The sequence below is a fragment of the Myxocyprinus asiaticus genome, chromosome 34 (assembly GCF_019703515.2).
Source record: "Myxocyprinus asiaticus isolate MX2 ecotype Aquarium Trade chromosome 34, UBuf_Myxa_2, whole genome shotgun sequence".
Taxonomy (NCBI): Eukaryota; Metazoa; Chordata; class Actinopteri; order Cypriniformes; family Catostomidae; genus Myxocyprinus; species Myxocyprinus asiaticus.
In genome coordinates this window covers 34,358,328-34,368,757 of record NC_059377.1, presented here as the reverse complement: position 1 = coordinate 34,368,757, position 10,430 = coordinate 34,358,328, and the positions used below count along the sequence as shown (strand labels likewise).

The 10,430-nt window shown below is 39.4% G+C and overlaps 1 protein-coding gene across 3 annotated transcripts; it reads right to left on the bottom strand.

The window, feature by feature from the left end:
• Positions 1-634: 634 nt before the first annotated feature.
• On the bottom strand, positions 635-9,669 carry LOC127425532 (coiled-coil domain-containing protein 106-like). Of its 3 annotated transcripts, XM_051671627.1 has the most exons (8): positions 8,458-8,647; positions 8,173-8,339; positions 5,980-6,056; positions 5,720-5,818; positions 5,387-5,581; positions 5,103-5,249; positions 4,712-4,921; positions 635-2,597 (listed from the first exon to the last, which is right to left on the bottom strand). In XM_051671627.1, the coding sequence occupies exons 2-8, from the start codon at positions 8,181-8,183 to the stop codon at positions 2,281-2,283; spliced, it is 1,056 nt and encodes a 351-aa protein (XP_051527587.1). In that variant the 5' UTR covers positions 8,184-8,339; positions 8,458-8,647; the 3' UTR covers positions 635-2,280. The 3 variants fall into 3 exon arrangements, with proteins under 3 accessions (XP_051527587.1, XP_051527589.1, XP_051527588.1); XM_051671629.1 differs by lacking the exons at positions 8,173-8,339; positions 8,458-8,647 and adding an exon at positions 9,528-9,669; XM_051671628.1 differs by lacking the exon at positions 8,458-8,647 and having other exon boundaries at positions 8,173-8,364.
• Between the last annotated feature and the right edge of the window lie 761 nt (positions 9,670-10,430).

Genomic DNA, 10,430 nt, shown 5'->3' with positions numbered 1-10,430 from the left:
GGTTGCACTTTTTTCGGTCCTCCAAAACTTAGGTCGTAGAAATGCGGTCCTAGGATTGCGGTCCTCTACTCGGTAGGTGGCGCTGTCACAAAAAACTAGGGTCCTACAAATGCGGTCCTAGGACTGTGGTCCTGAAACTACAGCCTCCGGTATTGCAGGAACATACTATTGGGTTCGCGTAATATCTAGCAAGTCAGTCCACTGGCGACCATCTTTTGAACGGTCTCAGGAAGCCATTTCCAGGCATGAAAGTGCAGCTCAGATCTACTTGAATGGGGAACACCGAAATCTCAAAAACGGTTGGTCAATATTACGATAAAATAATATATTTCAAATCAGCAGTAAAATCTGACAACACTGGAATCATAAATTGTGCTTCTTTACCTCAGATTGCACACAAAAAACGCAATTTTCCCGGCTTGTATAGCTAAAGCGCATGCGTGTTCTCTAGTTGATTGACAAGCTAAGTCTGAATCTAAAAGGTGATTGGCTCTTTTACCTGTAAGGCGGGACTTCCTGTCTACATCCGTAGACCGTTGCAATTTCTCCCATTCATTTTGACAGAAGTGGCCCGTCTCTGCTAAATTTCATGCTATGAATCAATAAAAACTGCACTATTCCACACTATGTTGGAAACGTGTTTAATAATACAGCAGGGTACAATTAGGACATGTGCACAGTCTCAGGATAATACAAAAGGAAAAAACAATAGGAATTCACAATTACAAAAGAAAAAACTACATCAAAACTGCTGCTTTGCAACCAAGCAACCAAACTGATGCTGCAATATATAAACACTACTTTAGCATTATATTATCTCTTAAACCGTTATACTAAGAGAGGAATATGAGAGAAAAACAAAACAAACAAAAAAACTAGTGGAAACAAAGACATTGAGAGTTTTGATGTTGTACAAGGCACTCTATCATAAATATTTTAGATCAAACACATCTCAGTAAGCATATCTCAGATATCTGAGGTTTGCGTTGCAACCTCCTGAGTATTCGCAAGAACTGGTACCCAAAGTGTACAAAATTACACAAAAAGTAAACAGTGTCTCTGATATCAATATCATTTACCCTTTGTCAAGAAGAACACAAATCTGTGCTGTAGAAATACCAATATTACTGGAAAGGGGTGGGATGTGTTCCATTTAAATAGGTTTAATTTGATGAACTCAAGATCACTGACTTCAGTAGTATAAAGTGTATGAGGACTACAGTCATGTAATAAGGCAGCAATACACTGGAACCCCAGAAATTGAAATGATTGGTAGATAAATATTTTACCTCATCCCTGAGGATTCTGGTATAGTTACTACTCTTTGGTCTTTGGGTTTCCCTACACAAACGTTTGCACAGAAGAGAATTGCAGCAGGTGCTTCTTTTTAAGCCCCCTTTCTTCTCATTAAAAACGTATTACAATTAACAACATCCAACACAGATGATAAAGATTAGAAAAACTGAAAATGATTTAGGAAGACAAAGTTTTCATTGCCATTCTTTCATTTAAATAATAGCAAGCTGAGAACTTTATTTTATCCCTGGAAAATCTTTATTCTGATTTGTGTCTTCAATATAAGAGGTAAGCTACCTCAAAAGATTCCCAACCTAATAACTCAAACAAGAAAAATTAATATGATTTCATCAACCAATAATAATAATAATAATAATGTGATAACAGTGAGAAAATTCCTTGACAATTAATTGAAATTTGAGGACGCAGGAACTTTTTTTGTTCCAAACTTACAACAACAAACTTAAGGATATACCAAAAAAAATAAAGGACAGGTAACTTTTTTTTTTTAATACAGTGACTGACCAAACATCTCACAGATTCTTGGATTCACTCAGCCCGTATCTCCCTTTATATATTTAATTGCCCAAAGTTTTTCTCTCTGAACTTCAGAAATTTTTACAACATTTTACCAAGTTTTGTTATGGTCAACATGCAATTCTTTTTAACCAACACATTATGGCATACCTCCAATCAAGCTGAGAAATGTGATAAACCAGGACTGAATTCACAGGCACTCCATTTACAGTTATAGAAGAAATTTTTCTTAAATCACTTGATCTGGAGAATTACTATCATCAGAAACTGCAAAAAAAAGATGAACAGTTTTCCACTCCAAATGATGAGTAGCTCTACAGTTGAGGTAGAGAGAAAAAAAAAAAAAACATCCATAATGTTCCTTGGATTGACCTTGAAGAATCCAAACCACTACCTCAATACTACTGGCTCTGCCCACCACAAATAGAGGAATACATTTTTGGAAATTCAGTGCCTGAACCTGTATGAAATGGGCAGCAAGAGGTTGTTCTTCTTCAAGGCCTGCACCTTAGCATGAGCAGCTTCGTCGAGAGCTTTATAGCAGCGCCTCGCATAATCCAGAAGCTTCTCCTTGGAGGAATCAAACTCGCCAACCTCTGCTACCTTCTCAGGGGCAACCAGCAGCAGCTCAGCGATAGGTGTAGAAGAGGCCACAGTGTTACGGTCAACACCATGAACCTGGAATGCTCTAGACATGCTCTTCAACTTCTGATAAGTCACAAGGATCTTCTTGTAGCGAAGCAGAACACCTGCAGGGTCTTTAACTGGAATCAAAATTGTAAGACCAAAATTAATTGCCATAATTTTTTCTTATTCAAACTGGATATTTTTTTTTTCATATTGTTCGATATTTATCAATATATACATTACATAGTATTAATGGTAGAGGAAAAGCATTCCAGTTTGATAAACCTCAAGAATGAACGTAAACATAACTTGTTTGTTTACAAATAAACCCCAGAGGGCAAGCTACCTTAAAGTATACTCAGTTTGGGATTTAATCCTACAAAAAGGTGTGTGTGGCTTCTTTTCGATGAAATTTCACCAATTTCATCATCTTCAGCAGATGTCTGACTCCACTTAAGACTTTCTTGTGACACTCCACAGCTCAGTAAGTGTTGGTAATGCACCAAAAGCTGGATTACCAACCGCCAATAAACATCACAAGAAGAAGAAACACTTTCTTGCCTGTGACAGCGCTATCGATCATGAAAAAACGTTTAAATAGTACATACATAAACAGCAATGGTGTTAATGACGGAGTTGCTGTTGCGTTCAATCGATAGCTGTATTGCATTGCCAGTGCTGTTTTGTTCGGTACACAACGATATCATACTAGCCGGATAGCTAGCTAGCAGTAACCGAGACTCAATACCAGTTTCCATGACAGTAGGGCTATGTAGCCGCTAGCTAGCTAACACTTCCTAACAGGCTGATTTCATGACTGTTATTCAGTTAGCTAGTTGTGTGTATAACTTTTCCGGACTGCTTACGTTTTTAGATAGACGTACCTGATCCTATCTTCTAGAGGTAAAACATACGCTAAATATCGAAAATTTATTAATATCGAAAATGTATAGTTATCATCTATATTGAAATATCAATATATTTTTATCGGCCAGTACCAGTAATTAGTAGGGATGCACCGATTTATTGGATGCTGATAGTTATCGGCCAATTATTGACAAAATTAAAACCATCAGCACAACCAAATGCGCAATCCAGAAATAATAATAGCCACAATATGCAGAAGGGCTGGCACTCTTAAGAACAGATAATATTTCATTTTTATTCTCTTATGTTCTCAGGTTAATGCGGAAAAACGGACATAAACGGACCTAACGGTTGACTTTTTGTATCTTTTTTTGTCTGCTATTTATCTTTAATTGTGGCTCTCTTTAAAATTTTAGTATGTTTTCTGGCAAAAAATATCGGTATTGGCCTATAATTCTTTTTAAAAAATCTGTATCGTTATTGCTCAAAATGTTCATATTGGTGCATCCCTAGTTATCAATTACTTTAATCGAATGCCTTTAGTCAAAAGTAGTGTACATCACATTTTATACTTACAATTCTTATAATCAGATTACAGTTACCGACTTTTAATTAAGGCAATTACTTTTAAATACATTACTAGGGTTATTATTTATGTATAATGGACCCTTTTCACAGACATGTTATGAAGCTACGTAAACGTAGCGAACTTTTTTATATTTCCGATTTTAAAAATATTTTTTGTAAATTTATTACATTGTACTTTTTATTATATTATCCTGGAATATGTTTTAAATAACGAGTTACCACAGATGCGATGAAGCTTCTAATAGCTGCTGAGGAAGTGACAGAAATTTTGGTCTCTCTCTCTCTTCTTACTGCTATTATCCAGCGCTCTATATTTTTATCTTCTTTTGCAAAGCTGTGAGAGCATAATCGTTGATTTTTTTCTTTTGCTGTTGAAGCAAATGGGTAGCCAAAGATTTTATTTGCTGTGGTCCCCCATTCACCACCATTTAAAATTTCCCAACTATGATGACTTCCGCTCTGTGAACATGGACGTGTGAAAAGGGTCCATACATTTAAAATATAAATTCATATGTACGTCTGTTTCCATTTCTGTGACAGCTGAAATGTGTGTGAGACAATGAACAAGGAGGAAACATAGACATTTTGAATTCATTGAGTGGTAAAAGGAAAAACATTTGTGAAGTGTCTTAGAAAGTAACAGAAGTAAAGTAATTAGTAATGTAACTACTTTTCCGATGAAGTAATCGTCAGAGTTATCTGATTACATTTTAGAGATATAATTTGTAGTTGATTACTTTTTGAGTAACTTACCCAACACTGTTCAGCACATATAACGACTCAATACTTTTCTCACCTCTCTGTCTCTCCATGCCTCGGGCAATACGGAAAACACGCCGTCTTTTCACCCTTGTCTGGCCATTCATCCTGCTTGAACGGCTCTTCCGTGAACGTTTACTGTCGGAATCGTCACCATCCTCATCTGTATCAATCTGCTCCTCTTCTAAGTAGCCTTCCTCCTCAATATACTCCTCCTCCTCAATCACCTCCTCCTCCTCATCTTCATCTAAGGTGAATAAACAGAGAGAAAAAATCTTTAAAATCGTCAGATTTTACTAAAATACCAGTACAGCTGCAGAAAGAAGAGGGGTGCAACTGGGGACGAAAATAAAAAAACAGTTCATTGGTCTCTCTCAAAAAAAAAAAAAGAAAAAGAAATAAAAATAGAAAAGTAACACTGCACAAACCTTGTGTGCTGCTTTTTCTACTACGCTTCTGATTGCGTGTTGGAATTTGCCCAGAGCGGGTCGTCATAGGTGTTGGAGAAGGAGTGGACGCCTTCCGGGTGAGGGGTTTCTGATTGGTGGGCTGCTGCACAGAGTCCACTTGAGGCTCTAATATCAAAACACACAGATAACACTTCATGAATGTAAATGTGCAACAATACACCTGTCAAACCTAAGAATAAGCAGACAGAAAAAAAAAATCAATCACACAAAAGACTACACAATTGTACAAGTCCCTGTCGTACCGTTCCTCTCCTGACTCTTGGAGGTGAAAATGAATCTGTCGAGTTGGCAGCGTAGAAAGTCCCTCTCCTCCTCCAGGTCTTCGATGCGCTTCTGGAGCCAGGAGTTCTTTTCCAGAGAAATCTGCAGCTGGGCTCGGAGACTGGAGATCAAAAAGTACGGACTGCAAGGAGGAACCTGACCTGAGGCCGACTCAACTGAAAATCAAGAACAGAAGCATGCAAGCAGCTCTAAAACTACCTTCTTCATGTGTAGAACACACTGCAGAGTTGTTATATGGAAAGTCAGGTGGAAGAGACTGAATCCACAACAACATGCCAGAGTTATGTAATTACCATCGAAAGCCTGATCATTTTGATTATAGAAGCCAGACTCGTCCGGGTTGCTATTGTCAAAGGGGATGGAGATTTCATACCCTCCTTCATTCTTCAAATCTGTAACCAGTGGGGCAAAGAGAGAATGTGGCCTCTTTAATCTAATAAGATTCAAATACTGATAACATTGCAACTGTGCTGTGAATTTGGAATTTATCTTGTAATATATAAGTGGCAGAATTCAATGTTTAAAACATTTTAAAACTCAAATCAAGTCTCACCACTGGAGCTCCTCGTGTTTCTCTGCGCATCAGTCATAATGAATCGGCTGACATGGATCCTGTCGATATTCACAGACCTGCAGACAAAGATAAACTCTATTTAAACAAACTAAACTCATACTACTATATAAGCTTATAACAAATTATCGAAAAAAACGCGCATAAAAGGGGCAGATGCATGAAACGGTGCAGGTCTTGTTGCAATTACCAGGCGACTAAGTAGTTAATTAGGCATTACAATTAACAAGCAGTCAATTAAACATTAAATAATTTGCTTGTATCTCTCTTCTCATACATCTAAGATGGCAGCTCTGATGGCCGCCTTGGTATGAAGCTCTCCACTTCTTTAGCTGTTTTTGTTTGTTTGTCCTGTGTTTAGTAATTTATTTCCAATCAGTTTTACCAGAGACAAGCTGCTGAATATTCAGCAGCACACGCCAGACAATCTTTTACCGGTTTTTGATTATTCGAACGTTCTATTGGACATTTTAGTCGGAGGAGCTGCAGTGCTGTACAAGCGCGCTAAAAGATGCAAACAAGGGAAGTGAGCCGGCACACTGGTAAAGCTCCAACAGCGTGGCCTTCGAACTGCGCTGCCAAGCATCCATCTAGCGAATCTCCACTCTCTACCTAACAAAATGGACAAATTACTTCTCCTCACCCGCAAAAATAAGGACTTTGCAAATTCTGCTGCATTGTGCTTCACAGAAACTGGCTGAGCGAAGCCATTCCGGACAGCGCATTACATCTACCGGACTTCCAGCTGTTCAGAGTGGATCGCACCGCGGAGTTAACTGGGAAAACGAGAGGCGGTGGAACGTGTTTTTATGTCAACGAATGTTGGTGTACAGATGTAACAACGCTGAAGAAGATGTGCTGTCCTAATTTAGAGGCGCTCTTCATCAACTGAAAGCCTTTCTACTCACCGCAGGAGTTTTTCTCGTGTATTCTTGTGAGTGTTTATATTCCTCCATACGAGTGTGTAAGCGCAACGCTGCAACAGCTGGCTGATTAGATCACAGACACGGAGCAACAACACCCAGACTCACTTATTATTATTCTTGGAGATTTTAACAAGGCAAATCTCACACGTGAACTGCCCAAATACAGACAGCACATTAATGATGCATATCGCCCTGTTCCACATGCAGCTTTAGGATCTCTGATCACTGTCTGGTTAATCTTCTTCTGACCTACAGGCAGAAACTAAAATCAGCTAAACCTGTAGTAAAAACTGTAAAAAGATGGACCAATGAAGCAGAGCTGGAACTACAAGCCTGCTTTGACTGCACTGATTGGAGTGTTTTTGAAGCTGCAGCCACAGACGTGGATGAGCTCACAGATACTGTGACATCATATTTCAGTTTCTGTGAGGACATGTGCATTCCTAATAGGACTTATTTAACATAAAACAACAACAAACCATGGTTTACAGATAAAAAGCTTTGTCAGGCCAAAGAGGATGCTTACAGAAGTGGGGATGAAATATTGTACAATCAGGCCAAATACAGAATGACAAAGGAGATTAGAGTGGCTAAAAGAAGCTACAAGTTTTCAGCTAATGACCCTGCATCAGTGTCACAAGACACCATCCCCCAACACTGTAGGGAATCAACAACTGGCTGACGATTTGAATGTGTTTTTCTGTCGATTTGAAAAACCCAGTCACACATCCCACAAACGCTCCGATATTCACAGCACACAAACATTTACACCTCCTGCCACCACCCTCCTCCCCTCTCCTGCTAATCAACATGCACTTAAGATTTGTGAAGATGATGTGTGCCAGGTCTTCCAGAAAAAGAAGACAAGAAAATCACAGGGCCCAGGTGGTGTTTCACTCACTTGTCTAAAATCCTGTGCTGACCAGCTGGCCACCATCTTCACACAGATCGTCAACAGATCACTGGAGCAGTGTGAAGTTCCCTCCACAATCATCCCCATCCCAAAGAAACCCAAGATCAAAGGACTCAATAACTACAGACCATCGCTCTGACGTCTGTGGTCATGAAGTCATTTGAAAGACTTATGCAAGGGTATTATTTGTTGACTTCAGTTTGGCTTTTACACCATCAACCCCACTCTCCTATGGACTAAATTAACCCAGCTCTCTGTTCTCAACTCTATCTGTCAGTGGCTTTCTGTAAGCTTTCTGACAGACAGACAGCAGCTAGTGAGAATGGGGAAATTCACCTCCAGCACATGTACAATTAGTTCTGGTGCCCCCCAAGGATGTGTGCTCTCCCCACTACTCTTCTCCATGTACACAAATGACTGCACCACCAAGGAACCCTCTGTCAAGCTCCTGAAGTTCGCAGATGACACTACAGTCATTGGCCTCATCCAAGATGACGATGAGTCTGCATACAGAAGGGAGGTTGAACAGTTGGCCATCTAGTGCAATTAAAACAACCTGGAGCTGAACATTCTTAAAACAGTGGAGATGATAGTGGACACCCCAACATTAACCCCACTCACCATTGTCATTCAGGTTCCTGTGCACTACCATCTCACAGGACCTGAAGTGGGAGATCCACATAGACTCCATTTTGAAAAAGGCCCAGCAGAAGTTTTACTTCCTTTGCCAGTTGAGGAAGTTCAACCTGCCACAGGCACTGCTGATACAGTTCTACTCAGCTGTCATTGAGTCTGTCCTCTGCACTTCAATAACTGTCTGGTTTGGTTCAGCTACGAAATCAGATATCAGAAGACTTCAAAGGATGGTTCAGACTGCTGACAGGACTACTGGCACTCCCCTACCCACCCTGCTAGAACTGTACACATCCAGAGTAATGAAAAGGGCTGGTAAAATCACTCTTGACCCCATTCACCCAGCACACTTCATTTTCGAACTGTTGCCCTCTGGCCGGCGCTACAGAGCACTGAGCACCAGAACAGCCAGGCACAGGAACGTTTTTTTCCCTCAAGCCATCCACCTCATGTACAGTTAAAACTGCCCCCAAATACTTTCCTTTGGTCAATACAACCATGTGCAATATTCAATCCATCCATTTTTACTTATATCCATATATCATTTATATTCTTTAACATATCCTACCTCTTTTTCAATATATCACCTGCACATAACCGTGTATTTGTATATAAAATATTCTAACAACATTATTGCGCTATTGTATATTTCTCTTTTTTTATCTGTTATATTTTATTTATTTTTTATGTCACTATATATATATATATATATATATATATATATATATATATATATATATGTTTAAATGTATATGTATGTATGTATGTATGTATGTATATCCATTGCATTCTCCTGCACTGGAAGCTCCTTGCGTGTGTAAGCATACTTGGTAATACAGCTCATTCTGATTCTTATTCTTCCTGTCAAACAGGTAACAGATGACTGTTTCATACATTACAGCATGTTTCTGCTAACGAGGCAAAAGTGCAAGTACATTTTAAGTCGGTTTGAACGCATTAATTTGTATGAAACAATAAAAAAAGTTCTACCAAACTGCATTACTTACTCGATATATGAATACAGAGAGGTTACTGAACTTTTATACTTTTATACTCACGAATGCAACTTCGACCAGCGCGTTGGCTAAAGCCCAGACTGGATTGAAGCCTCCGCGTGTTGATTGGCTCTGGGTGTTTGTTGTTGTACGTAAGCGCTGATCGCTATACACAAGGATCGACCAACTGACCGCCAGTCTACAGGGTACTTTTGAGATCATGCGTTATGTGCCGCGCGCTGCAGATTAGAGAATACATAAAGACACGCCCATTGCACATCCTTTTCCGGTGAAAGAAAGAAAGAAAGAAAATAATTTTTATGGATTTTAGAATGTTTATGCATTCATACAGCTAGAATAATCTGGCAATTTCAATAGCATCACAAAACATACACTCATTAAGCAATTTTTTAGGAACATGTACACCTACTTATTCATGCGATTATCTAATCAGCCAATCGTGTGGCAGCAGTGCAATGCATAAAATCATGCAGATACGGGCCAGGAGCTTCAGTTAATGTTCACATCAACCAACAGAATAGGGGAAAATTTGTATCTCAGTGATTTCAACTGTATCATGATTGTTGGTGCCAGATGGGATGGTTTGAGTATTTCTGTAACTGCTGATCTCCTGGGATTTTCACGCACAACAGTCTCTAGAGTTTACTCAGTATGGTGCCAAAAACAAAACACAACCAGTGAGCAGCAGTTCTGCGGACGGATACGCCTTGATGATGATGAGAGAGGTCAATGGAGAATGGCCAGACTGGTTCGAGCTGACAGAAAGGCTACGGTAACTCAGATAACCACTCTGTACAATAGTAGTTGCAGAATAGCATCTCAGGATGCACAACATGTCGAACCTTGAGGCAGATGGGCTACAACAGCAGAAGACCACGTTGGGCACTTTATTAGGACCATAGTGTTCCTAATAAAGTGCTCAGTGAGTGCATATCACTGTTTAGA